The 17,850-nt window shown below is 32.4% G+C and overlaps 2 protein-coding genes across 2 annotated transcripts; one reads left to right on the top strand and one right to left on the bottom strand.

Annotated features, from left to right (window-relative positions):
* Positions 1-646: 646 nt before the first annotated feature.
* On the bottom strand, positions 647-1,897 carry LOC120171286 (zinc finger protein JAGGED-like). Its single transcript, XM_039179011.1, has 4 exons — positions 1,827-1,897; positions 1,554-1,651; positions 1,270-1,401; positions 647-1,170 (listed from the first exon to the last, which is right to left on the bottom strand). The coding sequence occupies exons 1-4, from the start codon at positions 1,895-1,897 to the stop codon at positions 647-649; spliced, it is 825 nt and encodes a 274-aa protein (XP_039034942.1).
* A 7,932-nt stretch (positions 1,898-9,829) lies between these two features.
* LOC120171324 (50S ribosomal protein L15, chloroplastic-like) lies at positions 9,830-13,752 on the top strand. The gene is made up of 4 exons (XM_039179036.1): positions 9,830-9,949; positions 10,028-10,391; positions 13,106-13,257; positions 13,458-13,752. Exons 1-4 carry the CDS (start codon positions 9,878-9,880, stop codon positions 13,680-13,682), a joined length of 813 nt encoding a protein of 270 aa, XP_039034967.1. The 5' UTR covers positions 9,830-9,877; the 3' UTR covers positions 13,683-13,752.
* The last annotated feature ends 4,098 nt before the right edge of the window (positions 13,753-17,850 follow it).

Genomic DNA, 17,850 nt, shown 5'->3' with positions numbered 1-17,850 from the left:
TGATTAGCACTGAATACATTTTCCTTTTCTTTCTTTTTAGATAATTAAATGGTTGTGTAGTTAATATTAATGCAGTACCGCTGATATGCTGTCAGTCATAACTCATGAATACATCTCATTGTGGCCCATATTATCTCTTTCTCCATGATTTGAGAACATATTCGATGCATAACAATGAACAGATATATGGAGATAAGTTTAACGTGATCAGCGTCATGATAGCGGATTTTATGTTATTAAATATAAATATTGATGTAAATGTAAGTTCGAGTGACAATAGTTTTTCAGTTGATATCCAAGTTTATGTCTGATGCCCTAGCTTGTAGTCCACATTGACTAACAGGTGGCTAACAATACCCATAGAGCTCAAAGCAAAGCTAGTTGAGAGTGTCCACGTGCTGAAAAAAGCTGCAACAATCTCTGTACATAAACCAAAAACGTTCGCTGCCCTACTGTCCACATGCTCCATTAATCAAATGCTTTTATTTCTGGAAAGAAATTTATAAAATGTCGTATACTAAAAAGGATATAATCACCATATTCATTTATAATAAGTTTTAACAGAAGTTATCTCAATCTAAGATTGATGAGACTCGATTTTTTATTGAAATGTAGATAAATTTTAACTTACTAAATCTAAAGAAATTCACAAATCCATGAACCCGTCTTCAAATCGAATCGCAGAAGGATGGTCCAGATGTTGCTGCGAACCAGCACCACCTACATGACCTGATCCGACCAAATCCGATCCCCATGTTGGACAATGACCGAAACCGTTCCCAACCGGGGCACCGATGCAAGTATAGTTGGAGTCCGGTCCAGATAGATAGTTGTTTAGGTTTTGCTGATGGTATTGTGAACGTGACAAGCTGCTGTTTATTCCGAGGACATGACCTACATAGTAGTCGTTGATTCCCTGAGTTGGGTATTGGGAAGTGTGGGAGGAGCCGAGGTGCGAAGGAGTCGGTTGTAAATACGGTTTTGGCGGCAGCATCAGTGTCGATGAAGAACCAGAAAACAATCTCGGCGGGCAAACTGATCTAAACGGTATCGTTGGATCACTGGGATGGTAGCTTGAAGGAACATACCCTAGATGACCAGGGGTTGCCGATAAGTTATCGTTACTGAAGACCAGTTGCCGGGCTCGGTTTAGTGTTTCTGTCTCCCTTTCTGATCACCCAACAACAACAGCAATTACATAAAATCAAATAAACATGGAAAACTAGACCAGACCAAAATTCAGCAACGAAACCATTCGACATGACTTGCCTTGGCGATGTCGGTTCATGTGTCCCCCAAGAGCTTGAGATTTGCAAAACTTGAGCGAGCAAAACCTACATTCATAGACCTTGCCGCACTCATCTTTCTCATCCTTAGCGCCGCTTTTCTTTGACCTGTAGCCTGCTTTTTAGATAAACACCAACTAAAGTAACTCCGATGAGACCATTCTTGCAACTAAACCACAACCCTAATCTACCTAAATCAGTGTATAAAATAAAACCAACAAAAATAACTAAAGCTTCAAAAAGAAACTTGTGCTCCTTTTAAGTTACCGGAGGAGGAGCCTTCCTGAAAGACCTGTACTTTACCATCTCTAGCGTAATCATCAGGCAAGTAGTTGAGGTCTAGGGGTTTAATCTTCGCAGGTCTCCTGCAAAAACCAAAAAAAACATGAAGATAGTCACACAAAAACCAACTAATCAGGAGATTTAGTGGAGAAATGCAGAAGAAAAGAAAGGGAGACGATAAGACCTACATGGATGGTACCGACGGAGAAAGGAAGGGGAAAATGAGGTAAAAACTAGAGCTTTAGAAAATTATAAGACTTGATTGAAGGTGGAGAAATAGAGCATTGAAAATTCTCTATCAGTTTCTCTGCCAGCCTCTTTGGACTCATCTTCTCTCTCTTTTATCTCTTCTCATCTTTCATCTTTCTCTACTAGTGTTTGTGTTCAAGTCCTTTTAGTCATTTTTTGTTGGTTTGAGAGGAAGACATTCGCCATAGGAAGATAGCCCTAAGTCCTTAATTTGCAGGGACGTTGATTCGAATTGAAGAGTAGTTAGGAGTAAGATTAAGGGGTTTATGATTGGTCCCCATGTAGCTTTTAAGGGCTTCCCAGGGGCGATATCATTGTACCCTTGTCTTTGAAATGGAACAAGGAACTGTTACTATCATGATCTCGTTTATCAGGTTTTTTGTGTGATCTAAGTTCTATGTGGACTGAACCCCACAAAGTGTTGTTTTATTCTATGGAACTCCCTTCGTTGCTTCAGCAAGGTGCTTTGTGAAAGTGAAAAAAATTTCTTCTTGTTGGTTTATTTATCGAGTGTAGAAATTAATTGATAATCTAGCATGCAGCTAGGCTGCTATGCCCCTATCTCTTTATGTTTGTCCTCTCTTATGTTTGGTTTGATAATTTTCCCTTCTTTCCTGGGTTCCTTTTGCCGTACAACAAGGGCAAAAATCCTTCTTCTTAGGGGGGTTAATAAGTACTTTGCGAGTACTTCAAACTGGCTCGAAAAAGCTTGAACATGACTTGATTATTGTCAAACCATGTAGTTAAGAAAGCTGAATTCGAGCATATTAATGTCATATTTGAGTACCTTACTGGCCTACTAGAAATTTTTTTTCTTTTCTTTTTATTTTGAAACTGTTATAAGCAGCCAAGCTTGAGTGGCTTGTCTTGGTTGTTCCCTCAACCCTTGTTTCCCAGTGCCAAGTTATTCAATAACTGCTTATCATTCTTTGGATCACTCTACTCCAAGTGCCCCATAGGCCTATACTAAAAAACTTTACTATATCTCCGGAGTATATCTTTGGAAATTACCAACTCTCCCGGTAATAGAGAACTTCAGGTTGATTTCCCCTTCCAACAAGACCTCCACAGAACATGTGTAACACCCCAATTTATGGGCTAAATTTTAAAAATTATAAAGTATTGAATTTAAGTGATATTTTGGAAGAAATTAAAGATTAAATTGTAAAATTTCAAAGTTTGCTAATCATTTTAGAAGTTGAATGAAATTCAGGGACTAAACCTTGAATTTCACCATTTAGTGTCGACAGACACTACTTAATACGTGCGTGAAATGGGTTTATGTTTGCAAAAACAAAAATCAAATTAACAAAACTTCCTATCCCGCACCCCTTCTTTCAAATTCGATCTCGACGTCGTTTGGCCACCGATTGTTGATCCAAAACCACCATCGTATCCGTCATCGACCGATGAACAAAACCCCATAAATCGATCGTAGCGAAACGTTGTCAAATATTGTGAATTTCGATTCAAAGTTTCGACTTTTTTTAACACCACCGCCATAAAAATCGTCAATTCATCGTCGATCGTTGCTCTGTTTTTGACACCTCCCGTACCATTGTGTTCCTTGTATCGTTCCGAGTCCACCGGTATCCATCGCATCTTCGTCGTCGCCGGCTCCTGAGGGAGGTGAGGAAGTCAAAGTTTCCGACGTTTCGAAATCGATCTCTCTACCGTTCAAAATTTTGAACCGAGCTTGATAAGTGTCTCAAAATTGTTTAAAATATTTTTAAGAATTTTTCTGGAATTTTTGGGACACCCTAGGATTATTCACACGCCCCCACGCGATGCCCCTACGCTTGAGGAAGGTTCGAAAATGGGGGGAGACTGCTTTGACCCGTTTAACTCGACCCGGTCCGACCCGACGCAACCCATCTTTCCCGACTGGCCGATCCGACATATTGAACCGTTGACCGGCCATTGACTTTTTCCATGTATACCTATCCTGGCGTTTTTTGGCGTCCTGAGTCCGTTTTTAGGTCCGTTTTGCCAAATTCGAACCCGGTAAGCTGTTTTTCACTGATTTATCATCTGATTCGATCCGTTTTTCGAAATTAAGCTCCATTTTTGATGAAATTTCTATTGTAATGTATTTGACGAATTATTGGAAGTTAAATTAAAGATCGAGGGCATTCGAATGAAATTTATATGGTCGATCAGTATGGCACGAAAATTGAGGTAATACATAACTACCTTTTTATGCTTTATGAAACATGTTATTGGTAAATGCATGAATGAAAATGTTTGAAATTATTGGATAGTTAATTAATTCCTACACTTAATACGAATACAGTAAAAAGTAGGTAACTGAATATGACTCTGATGACTAAAATAAGAAATTGGAGGACAATTGGAATTAAATTTCAAGTTCTGGGATTAAGTGGTAAAAGAATCAGCCATGGATATGTAAATTATAATTTATCTCATTAAAGGCACTTGGATGATAAATTATGAGAATACTTCGATTTGGTAAAATTATAAAAATACCCTTATATTGTAAAAAGACAAGAATTGACCCTGAAAGTTAGATAATAAGTTTGTTTAGGAATAATTTATAGTTTAGAGATTATCCGGAAAAGAGATCAACCCTAGAATCTATAAATTATAATTATCTTTGTTAAGATTTTTAATACCGAAATTATATGGTTAAGAAATTACGAAATTACCCTTGAGATGAAAAAGTAACCCGAATTGACCCTGAAAGGAAAAGTACTTAAGAAGTCATGCCTAAATCGATGAATTACCAGTTTCATCGTTAAGTTCACATGTTTATACAGAAAATTTTTGAAATCCTTAAATCTCCGAGTTATGAGTAAATACATGAAGAATAATTTATCGAGGATACTCTTTTGTTATAATTGTTTGAAAAGACAGAAATAGATGATAAGAGCGGATTAAATAATAAGATGGGATGGAATGAAATGATTGAAATACATTGGATTTGTAAATTGATCAAAATACCCCTAGAATGCAAAAGATCCAAGAATATCACCAATTCCAAGAATGATTGGATATCCTCCAGCTCTAAAATGACTGAAATAACATTAAGCATCGAAATAAATAAAATACCCTTATGAACTAGATTAAGTAAATGTCTTGGATTAATTAAGGAATCCAAATAAACATGGGTGTTGTACTACCCTTAAAAGTTATGGAACAACTTAAGTGAGTCGATCAACACTGATGATATATCCGTACCTAAATGGCATAGATATCACTTGAATCCTTGTTCATCTCCTCAAGATTTGATCGATGATAATTCTAGAAGTACTCGGCTCAGCTCAACACTAGAGAGCATTCGATATTAAAAAGTGGATATTCGTGAGATAAATCAACCATGAATACCAAAATAATTGCATTATATGACCAAAGTGAACTGAACAGAAGTAAAACATGTATCAGAAACTCATAAGCGTCTAAATTACTCGAGAAGACTCTGACGAAATCGAGATAGATTTGACTACTAAATGAACTAAATAACTTTAATGACTGAGAATTTAGTAAGTGATTGGATGAGTCTGGGAACACCGATGAACTTGCATGATGTACGGTCTCTATGAGTTATGAACCAAGAATCGAATATGTCGACAATACTTGATATTGTTGCAATGTGGAAAGGAAATAAATATTATTGGGATAACTGTTTGATCCTTAAGATATATTCAGCGATGATTCTTAGGATAATCAATGGACAATAATTATTGGTATTAAAGAGTGAATACCCAGGAATGGCAATGAATTGACCAGTCGACAGACATCAGTTCTTGGAGTTGTTCATCTCAAGTTATTTGATAAACCGATCGATTGACATGGATGGTAAATGTCTTGAATCTTCATTTCTCTTTATCAACTCAAATCACTCCGGGCATTCTTGAACACTTTCCTAATGCACATGAAAACATAGTGGGATTCTAAAGTATCAACCTTAAATGTCAGATTAGATCGGCTAATAATTGATTCTCTCCAATAGGACCTCGTTCCTGTAATCCGATCAAATTGCACAAGTTCATGTTATCCATACTGATAACTATAAAATGTCTCTGAAAAGTACTTGGATTCTCTAGTGTGTTCCCTATATATTAATAAATTGTTTTATTGTTTTAACATGTGGTACACTAAAATCTATGGTTATTGTTTTATGGATTCACTGACTTAATGGTGATGGCTTATGGATTATGACTGCTATCTGATTATTGGTTTTCACTGGTATATGATTTCCATGATTAAGGATTTATGGAATTGCATCACTGTATAAATTGTATCTTGGAGATACTTATTTATAAAGTACATTTCTGATCAAGCTGGAAATTTTTTATGGACCTAATGTGACTCTTAAGTAGGCTCTGCGACCATGAGATCATTCTCGAGTAGGCTCTGAGACCCTGAGATGTATTCTCAGGTAGGCACCGTGGCCCCGAAAACTTTCTTGGGTAAGCTCTCAGGCCCTAAGATGTTCCCTTAGGTTGACTCTTTATACAATGGGTTTAAACTACGAGTTTAAAAAAGCTAAACTACATTATGATTTATGAGATTTTATTGAACTATTACTTGATTAGTGTACCTATTATGATTTTATCGTACTGTTGGAACACACTAGACATCCTATTCGATCTCCTGAAAATGTCATAACATGAATGCTTCCTATGACCTAAGATAGTCATGGATTCTACTTGATGAACTACCAGTGGAACCCCAGATTATCTCGAAAACTGGTATACGTCTAATTCAATAAGGAATTATATGGTATTCCATTTATCTGCATGACCTATAGCATCATCTGGTAGTTCTGTATTACTGAGCTTTCCGAAACTCACTCTATTACTCACCATTGCAGGTTAAAAAAGATTAAACCAGAGCAGCTATGGACATTCGGAATGAAGTTTTTCTGGTGTTGCTTGCAGAGTATGGTACCTGTGATTAGGGGGCATGTAGATTGTATTTTGTTTTATATACGAGTCTGAAAATCTGTTTTATTTCTGAATATCGATAAAGTTTACTTTTATATTTATAAATGATTTTATGAGTTTACATGTTTTAATAAAAGTTTTAAATTTCCGCTATTTTTACGGTGGGTCACTCCGATGGCCCTAATGTGACTTTCTGGATCAGATCGGATTACCCGCATCGGTCTGATGGGGTTACAACATGGTTCCTTTGGGCATATGCTTCTGGTCAATCACAGGGCATATGCTTTTGATAGATTAACGTGATTTGTTAGCACGAAATCTAAAATTTTATCAACAAATATACTTAGTATACGTACTTATAAAAAGCCATAATAGTTCTATGACTGATACATGCATTAAAGGTCACTATAAATATTTTCCGACACAGTCAAGAAAGGGATCGACACCCTTCACAATCATACTATCTTTTTTTTCTTCTCATTCTTCTTTATGATCATCCCTTTGCAATATAAAAACACTGGTTAACGATCATCTTACAACTGATCATGGCTCTATACCCAAATTAGAAAGAGTGAATTGTCTATGATCGATAAAATATTTTTATTTCCGTCAAGAAATTTAAATAATATCGAGCAATATATGAATCGCTTGAATGCTAGTGAGTTGAGTCTCGAAAATATATATTAATTAAACCTTACTCCATATTTAAATATTTGTCAAAATAAACCTTGCTACTTCAAGTTTTAGATTAAATATTTATTAGGTTCTATAAGACTATTAGTTATAAAATTAAACGATTTAATTTTTTTGACTTAATACAAAAATAAGTGTTTAAACTATATCTTAAATACAATTTAGTGCTTAAAGAATTTTTCGCTAAAAATAGGTATTTAATATTTTCAACGTTACACTTTTAGGTGTTTTAGCCTTAATAGTCGTTAAATTTGATCGTGACATGTGTCACGCATTTAAAAATTATTTTTATTTGAAAAAAATTAGTTTTATAATTTAAAAAAACTAAAAATTCATCAAATTTTACATTTTCTGCCACCAGTTAGCCACCATTTATATGTAGTTGTCACCGTTAACCCCATCAAAATTGTCTCGTTGCCATAACCAAAATTAAATTCCCCACTAGCCGTGAAACTACACCGATCGTCGTAAAAAACACCATGAAGGGTCGTCAGATTTTAAAGTTTTTCGTTTATTTTTTCCGACGATTTCGACAGCTACAGTTGTTCGTACGTTAGAAAGTCACCATCATTATGTTCTTCATTGTGTTCTGAAAAAATCTGACTGATCGTGACTGTTCGCCGTTGAAGGTGGGGCGACGGGAGGGAGAGGGACGATGAGGGGAATAGGGATGATCAAAATACTTAAATTCGATAGGTCTCGACCTAATCTGACCTGATAGGGACATTTTTTTTATTTTCAAGGCTCGGGGCGGGGCAGGGCAGGGCCGAGTTTAAGGTGAAAAATACCAACTCGACCTAACCTGGTTGTTGTTGTTATTATTATTATTTTAAGAATTTTTATTTTTATATTATTAAAATATATTATAAAATATATTAATTTAACAGTTTAAATATAATAAATAATTATAAATATATTATTATAAAATATATTATTTTAATTATTTTAAAATATTAACATATCTTGGTCGGGTCAGGTCGGGACTTTAGTCTAAAAATCGGGACAGGTTCAGGACGGGAAAAAAACTCAAAATTCCTCAGGGCGGGATGATTTCGGGTCGGGTCAGGCGGCCAAAAACCCGGCCCGGCCTGCCCCGTGCCCATCCCTAGAGGGGAAGGGGGTTTGATTTTTTTTTCTTTTGAAAAAAATAGTATTTTTATTATTGAAAATTAAAAAATTAAAAGGTATAACGGTATACACCTAAAAATATAACGGATAAAACGTTAGGTACTTATTTTTAACGTAAAATTTTTTAGACATTAAATCATATTTTGATGCATGATTAATTTTTTTTATTTAAAAGGGACACGTTGGATTATATATAGATGGAAGCGTGGTCCAATCCAAACCCAGTTCCCCATTGATTCAAAGCACTGAAAATCCTTTATTAATAAAAGAAAAAATAAACAAGAATGTGTTCAAAATATAAAGGCGGAAGAAATGAGAATTTCACAGTGAAGGTCCCTCTATGATTCCCCCCACGGGACTACGCAATTTCATTGCATTCAAGGCCGCGCACCCGATGCTATTCCATGCCAGTATGAGTTGGTCTGTGTATTCATTTTATTTTTAACGCTACAAATCGCCTTTCCTTTCAAATTTTGTGCCTACAAGTCCAGGACTCGATTGACATGCATCTGTCTGTTCTGGCCAATACGGTTGGTATCGTATGCATAGATTGGTTTATAATATTTTCACTTTCTGTAATTATAATTGCTTGTACAAATAAAATATGATTATTAACTCAAATTCTTTACATTTGAGACAGGCTTTAGGTGATAGATTAGTTTAGGCTTTTAGATATGGGCTTGGGCTTATTTTTATGAGTTCAAGCTCTTTGTTAGAGGAGGTCGGGAAGACATGATTTGATTCAGAAGGGAAAATCAAGTGGATGAGATAAAATTGATATAATTTTAAAATTGGAATTAAATTATAATAAAATGTTAAAATTAAGATTTATATTTATTATTTTTTATCAATTTTATTTTTTGAAATGTAATGTGTTATATTTAATGACTACTAAATACTAATCAGATTATTATTTTATAACTTCTCATAATTGAAGAAGGAAGTAACAAAAAACATTTTATAATTAAAAAATTATTTACAGATTTTATCTTGATTTTTATTATATAGAAATTAGTTATTTTCTAACACAAAAATATTATTTTTTGAAAATGTTCGAACTAATTTATCTATGTAGTTAAAAGAAACGTTGTTATTACTAAAAGTTAATATTTAAACGATAATTATCAAATAATTAAAAATATTAAAAATATATATTATTATATAATAACTTAACTAACTCAAAAAAAATTATCTTTTGAAAATAAAATGTAAAAGCTCTCGCATTGAATCACAAAACTGCCCTTAAAAAATCACATCGTGTCCTCTTAAGATGACAAACCTTATCTGTTGAGACATAGCTTCGTGGTTTTCATCTTCAACATCTTGACTGCAATGGCAGCCATGCTCTCGCTCTCTCCTAATCCTCCTATCGCAACTTTTCCCTCTCTTCGTTCCACTTTCAAGGTTCTTTCATTCTCTCTTTAATTCATCATATATACTCCATTTAGTATCACTTAGCTGAATTTATCTCTTTCACTGCAGGGAAATCAGAGGAATTTAAAGCCAAACCCTTTTCACATTATTCATATCAGGACTAATCAGCGAGAGGTAGGAGAAGCACAAAAGGGGACACGGTCTTTAGTTGTCGTGAACCAAGCAGCGAAGACCCAAGTGTCGGTTACAGGTTCTAATGTTCGGTTTCGGTTGGACAACCTTGGACCTCAGCCTGGGTCTAGAAAGAAAGCGAAGAGAAAGGGGAGAGGAATATCGGCCGGACAAGGCGGCAGCTGTGGGTTTGGAATGAGGGGTCAGAAATCACGGTCTGGACCGGGCGTTCGAAAGGGATTCGAGGGCGGCCAAATGCCACTTTATAGGCGTATCCCCAAATTGAGAGGAATTGCCGGAGGTAATCTTTTTTTTGTTTATTTCTTTGTATCTCTAAAATTGGAATTAGAAATTTTGGTTTTATGGTTTAAAGTGCCAGCATTCAACTTGTCTGCTTGAACTTTGAGTCCTTGAACTCTGCATTTTCTGGAAATTCAATCAAATGGCTGCCCTTGTCATGCACATATAATTTTGGGTTCGAGCATTACCATGATTTGGTTGTTAGCAGTTGACAATTTGTGCTTTGTCTTATTTATTGCTTGTTTTTAAGTTGTGTTATTTGAGTAGAATTGTTCTCGGGGGCTTTTGGATCTGGAACGTGGGATTCCCATGGAATGGAATCTACATCCTCGTTTGGTTAGCTCGGGAATCTCATTCCCGGTAACGTAAGATTACTAATAGGGTGCGTTTGGTTCACAGAATGTAAGATTACCAGTGGGAATGTAAGATTACTAAGGAATAAGATTAATGGGAATGTTAAGTATTTTGTGTTTGGTTGGCTTAGCAAGAATATAAGATTATCATGTTTGGTTAAAATAATAAAAGATTATTGGAATGTATATTTGACCAAATTGTCTTTATTATATATTTATTTTTTTAACAAGTTGGAAAATATTTATATATTTTCTTTAAAAAATTTAAATTCATAAAATTTATATATATTTTTTTACAAAATTGAAAATATAAAATGGTTTAATGAAAGAGTAAAATTTTATTTTAATCTCTGAACTTCATATAAAATTTTAATTATAGACTTTTTTTTGTAAATCTAAAATAGTTTAAGAATAAATTTGTAATTTAACCTTCGTAGAATTTTTATTATTCAATTTTAGTCCAAAACACCGGTAATCCAACAATACCTAAGAAAAGGGAGGTAATGACATTCCCGGTAATATACCCCAAAAGATCCACTATTGGTAATCTTACATTACCGGGAATGGGATTCCCGGGCTAACCAAACGGGGGAATGTGGATTCCATTCCCATGGGAATCCCACATTCCCCCATCCAAACACCCCCATAGTGGATTTTTTGGGTATATTATTGGGAATGTCATTACCTTCCTTTTCTTGGATATTGTTGGATTATCGGCATTTTGGACTAAAATGCCTTTAAATTTTTTTCTCAAAAATATTCTTCTGTCATTGAATAATAAAAATTCTACGAAGGTTAAATTATAAATTTATCCTTAAACTATTTTAGATTTACAAAAAAAATCATAATGAAAATTTTATATGTTCAGGGATTAAAATAAATTTTTATCATTTCATTAAACATTTCTATATTTTAAATTTTGTAAAAAAATTATATGAATTTAAATTTTTTAAAGAAAATATATAAATATTTTCCAACTTGTTAAAAACCAAATATATAATAAGGACAATTTGGTCAAATATACATTCCAATAATCTTTTATTCCTTTAACCAAACACGGTAATCTTACATTCTTGCTAATCCAACCAAACACAAAATACAACATTCCCAGTAATCCTATTCCATGATAATCTTACATTCCCACCGGTAATCTTACATTCCGTGAACCAAACGCACCCTAAGTGATTTATGAAAAAACTAAGACAGTTTTCTTAATTGTATAAAGAGATTAGAGCGATAAGGGGTATTTAATCAATTTTTTCGCGAGAATATGGTAAGCCTAACATCTTACTATGTTGGATCAAATTAATGAACATGTATGGATTCTGGTGATAATGAAGCTGGTACTGGGGAGTTTATGAGTAAAAATGATTTTTTGCATCTTATCGTGTCCATAAAAAGCTTATCTCGCCTACAGAATATAATATATAACAGTGTGCATGTGCAGTGCCAACTAACTTATATCGTTCCCAGATGAAAATTAGGATACAAGGTCTCACTTCGTGGTTTAACTGGTGATAAGAGGAATTTCTTGCTTGTTGCGAACTAGATGCTTCATGGGCTAAGTAGGGTATGATATCCTTCAGTCAAATTATACTAAGCCAAAAATAACTAACCTTTAGGATCATAATAAAACTGATTGGCTGAGTTTTTGCGCAAGTGACAACCAAATTGGCGACTTTCTTGATTAGGTGTCTTCGGTCATAGAAGTACTGGTGATACAGAATCAAGGTTTATTTAAATCTTATCATGCTGTTTTAGGTGTGGATTATAGTACAGAGAGTCTTTGCTTTGTTCTCGTTGAGTGAACCAAAACACATGGTTGATAGACTTATATAAGGATAACAAGGTCTGTCTTTGACAGACTTTTTTTCTTCTGGAAGTGTTCAAATGCATGTCAAACTTGTTTCTGGCTTTAGTTTAAATGCAACACATGACTTGATTACATAGAGGGGTCAGCACTTAGTTGTGTTGTTTTTGGAAGTCTCGGGTTGCTGATTTTTTTATGGTAATGTTATGGTTTGATATGTTCTTAAGTTTGATTTAAATTGGTTTTTGGTTTTCTTTGTATTGTTGGTCAGCCCTATTATGAACAGCTTGTGTACTCATCTCTTCCATCAATAATTCTATCATGCCTTTGAATATAAATACACACACACACACACACACACATACACATATGCATGATTGCATGTAGTGTGGGTTCTCTTTCCTATAGCATATCCATTTGGACTAACAACCATCTCAACAAAGCCCTTATTTGCCAAAATTTCTTGCCATTTTTGTATTTGAACTTTGTCTCCGTTCATATTTATGTATATCTGCACACTGTTTAAAGCAATTGCTGACCTTTTTTGTTTAGGTATGCATGCGGGATTACCTAAATACATTCCTGTTAACTTAAAAGACATCGAAACGGCCGGATTTCAAGATGGAGATGAGGTGTCGTTGGAGACTTTAAAGGAGAAGGGTTTGATAAATCCATCAGGAAGAGACAGGAAACTTCCTTTAAAGGTACATACAATTTCAGACTTATATTGCAACAACTATACTTGTAAGAAGTACGATGACCCCAATAGAACTTGTCTTGTTCCCTTCCCTGAAAGAATTGTAATTATAATTATCAGGGAAGGGTTAATGGAACATGAGAACTTATGTTAGTTTTTAAAATAAAATATTCATCGTTAATGACTAATTAACTGTGTCCGATTTAGATTCTTGGCGAGGGAGAGCTGAAAGTAAAACTGAACATGAAGGCCCGAGCCTTTTCAGCATCCGCAAAGGAAAAGCTTGAGGCCGCCGGTTGTTCTCTCACCGTGCTGCCAGGGCGAAAGAAGTGGGTTAAGCCATCGGTTGCAAAGAACCTTGCTCGTGCCGAGGAATACTTTTCCAAGAAGAGGGCTGCATCATCAGCCTCGTCCGAATCCGCCTCCGAGTGAATGACATGTAATTTGAACTGCTCTGTTTTGATAAAATGTTGAGAGCTGTGAAGAAAACTGCATTATATTCCCTGGGATTCATTCAATCATTTTTCTTTTTCCTGCCATCAATCATTAACGTTTATATTGATTTAAGTGAATTTTTGTTAATTTTTTTAATAATGTTATATATATCTATAATCAATAGATATATTCGACGACCATTTTTAAACAGCGAAAAGAATCATTTTTCTTAGGGTATACGAATAAATATGGTCCACCCAACAAAAGTATCTATCCTCATTATAACCCGTAATGATCTTCAAAATATACGAACATATGAATGTCCTCCTCTCATTTTCAGAGATGTATTCTCTTAATTAGTAGGAGTTTTATTCTAATCAATTCATTGAGATTCGACCATCATCGTACTCATTTGATACCTTTCTAATAAAGTGACAACACATACTAATCTAGTCTACAACACTCTTATATATCACAACACGATTGTTAACTAGAAGATCTAATTGAAATAAAATACGGCGTTATTATATTAAAAAACCCTAATAATTTTTTTTGAACAACACCGTTAGCAGATAGTTATAAAAATAACCCTCAAACTGTCCACTTAAGATACCTCGTGTCTTACAAAAAATGATGTCAGACCTCGTATTTTACGAAAAGTTAGTTGTATACATTTATTATTGTCTTTATCCAATATTAAATGACTTTATCTGAAAAAAAAATTAATAGGTCTCGCGCTCTATAAAATGCGATGTACATTAAACGCGTTTTACAGGATGCGAGATAATCCTACGTGATCAATTTGAGAAGTATTTTTCTAACAAATCTGTTAAGGGTCGTTATTTTTTTAAAAAAATAATGGGGATATTTAATTTAATAAAACCATAAAATACTCTCTAGAATAATTGTACACTAAAATAAAACCGTGTCTTTAAACTCCAATTCTCTATGAATGTAAAAATAAATATTCATTGTAGTTTAAAAGTTTTAATCATATGGTGATAATAATGATTAAAATGATTATTATTATCTTTAAAGATTTTAAGTTTAAATACGAGTGATTGTATGATATTTAAATATTTATTGTTAGATAAGTGAAAATATTAAAAATAAATACTACCACTTATAAATTATAATCGCTTTAGATTAATAATAAAAATTAGGGTAAAATACAAGGGTGATCACTCGATTATGGTCAAAAATCATTTTGACCACCTACATTTCAATTTGATCAAACAGACCATCTAACTATTTAAATGCTTCAATCAAATCATATGTCGTTAACAGTTAACGAAATAGGTGATGTGGCAGTAAAAAAATATTTTGATATAATTACACAACTGATCCATGTTACTTATATATTTTTTTTAATTTGATGCTCATTTTAATAAATTAAAATAATGACATGTGTCATCATTCAATTTGATAACTAAATTTATTTTAGTTTATTTTTAATTTAAAGATTTACTTTCCTCCAACCATCACCCTCATGTTGAAAAAAAATAAACCAACACATGTAATGGGGAAGCTGGGATTTGAACCCAAGACCCCTTGGGTGATATGGGAAAAACCAAATCATTGGGCCAAGGCATTTATTTTGTTATTTTTATATAATGAACAATATATATTTTGTATCTTAGTAATTTTTTCTTTAGACAACAAATAATACAATTAATAAATAAAAATTAAGAATACTTTTTACATTAATAAAAAATATGATTATCTAAAACATATGAAAACAATAATAAAATATTTTAAGTTAATATATTTTAAAAAATATATATTCGTATAATAATACAATATTTTAAGTTAATATATTTTAAAAATATATATTCGTATTATTTTAATATATTTTATATATTAATATTTTTTTGTTAATGTAAAAAATATTCTTGATTTTTATTTATTAATTATATTATTTGTTGTCTAAAGAAAAAATTACTAAACTACAAGATATATATTATTTGTTGTATAAAAACAACCAAAAGAATGCCTTGACCTAATGGTTTGGTTCTTTTCATTTCACCTAAGGGGTCTTAGTTACAAATCCCACTTATCCCTTTATATGTGTTGGTTTATTTTATTTCAACCTGAGTATGACATGTGTCACGCTCTGATTAAAGGAAAGAAAATATTTAAAATAAAATAAACTTAGTCATTCAATCAAATAATAACACATTTTATTATTTTAGTTCATTAAAATGAGGATCAAATTGAAAGAATATAAGTAACATGGACCGATTGTGTAATTATACCAAAATATTTTTAACTGTCATGTCACACGTTCCATTAAGTATTAACGACAGGTGATTTGATTGAAACATTTAAATAGTTGGATGATATATTTGATCAAATTGAAACATCGGTGGTCAAAATAATTTTTGACCATAGTTGAATAGTAACTCGTATAGTTTACCCTAAAAATTATCGCCTGATACGTACAATAAATTTCAACAACTACTAAGTACTCTTTGATGACTTTAGTGGATAAATTTCTTTATTTTGTAAACAAACGGATCGAAAAGATAATTATTATCTTGTTAATGTTAAACAATTATATAAATTATTTCATAAAAATGTATTAAATAACTAACTGTTAACAAAATTAGTAAGTTTGCAATTTGATGAATTATTATTATTTTTAAAATTTGGACGCAGGCCATTATTCCCCTTAGAGGCACGAATTATGCTTTGCATTGCAAAAAATGACATCTTATAAATAATGTCACTTTATTATTTATAAAGGTCGTATCACCATCTCGAATTTACTAACTAAAAAGATAAAATGATATTAAAATAAATAATAAAAACTTTACATGAATAATAAAAGAGAAAAATATTATCATACGTATTAATAAAATTATCATTTGAAATATTTTTCTAATTTTACAAATTCGAATAATTTAAAACTTTATTAATTTTCCTGCATTGATGATGCTATTTTTTTAATGAAAGGGAGAGACTAATAAAGAAAAATATAGTAATTATTTTTAAATAGCATATCAATGCAGGAAAATTAATTGTACGGCACCCATTAAAAAATCTAAGAATCCTCGGTCTTAACCTAATTTTGAAAAAAGAACGTGTCAAAACTCAAAATACACCGCTAATTTCGCATTGGATCCGAAAAGCACAAACCAGAGCAAGTCGGTTTGGTGGACTAATTCCTGAAGGGGTCGGTTGATATTTTAGATATCTTTTATTTTTTTTAATACCTAAATTTAGACATTAGAATAGGTGCTAATACCCATGTTCTCGGTATTCCAGTTGGGACCCACTATTTTTACTATTTTACATTTTATTTATGATAATTTTATGGTTATTTTTTCATATTTATATATGATTTTTAAATAAAATTATCAAAAATACTATTCAGGAATAGATAAGATTTGTACGAGAGTAATTTTTTATACATATAACATAAAGTAAAATTTAAATAATTTTATCTTATCTATTCAGTGGCAGAGCCATATCTTGATGAGGATGGGCATATATCGACCATGGAATATTCATTTTCTTCTTTTATTTACTTATTTTACTGATGTTGTCTGTCATAAATTTTTTCATGCTCACTCTGAAATCTAAATTTTCTTCTATTAGTTACTTATTTTACAAACAGTCATTGTCTTTAAATTTTATTTGTACTTATCATATTTAAAATTTTTTAAGATATGTGTGTCCTTCCTGAAGAATATTTATGTATCTGTCATTTTATCTATTTGAATTTCAAACTCTAAAACTCTTGATATTAAATTTAATTTTTTTATCATTATTCATGACTTAATTAGATGTGTATAATAATACAAATAACTTACAATATATATATATATATATATATATATGTGAAATTTGTAAATCTCAAATAATTAAATAAGAATATTTTGTATAAATTTTGATAATTTGATTATATGAGAATAAAATCATATTTAATATGTGTATATGTATAACATAAAAGTTTATGACATTTAATTTTCTAACATTGGATATTATATTATTATTAAGGGTTTGTCCTATTTTCTTTTTTTTCTTTCTCTTTTTATTTTTTTATTTTTTGGGGTGTTAGTTTATTTTCTTCTTTATCTTTACGATCAACGACGACGACATCAGTCTTGGTGTTAATCGTCAACTGTCAATACTTATTATTTTTTTGTTTTATTATAGCATA

This window comes from Hibiscus syriacus, unplaced genomic scaffold (assembly GCF_006381635.1).
Source record: "Hibiscus syriacus cultivar Baekdansim isolate YM2019G1 unplaced genomic scaffold, ASM638163v2 tig00111832_pilon, whole genome shotgun sequence".
Classification (NCBI taxonomy): domain Eukaryota; kingdom Viridiplantae; phylum Streptophyta; class Magnoliopsida; order Malvales; family Malvaceae; genus Hibiscus; species Hibiscus syriacus.
Note: the sequence above shows the minus strand (reverse complement) of the source record. Positions and strands in the feature narration are given on the sequence as shown.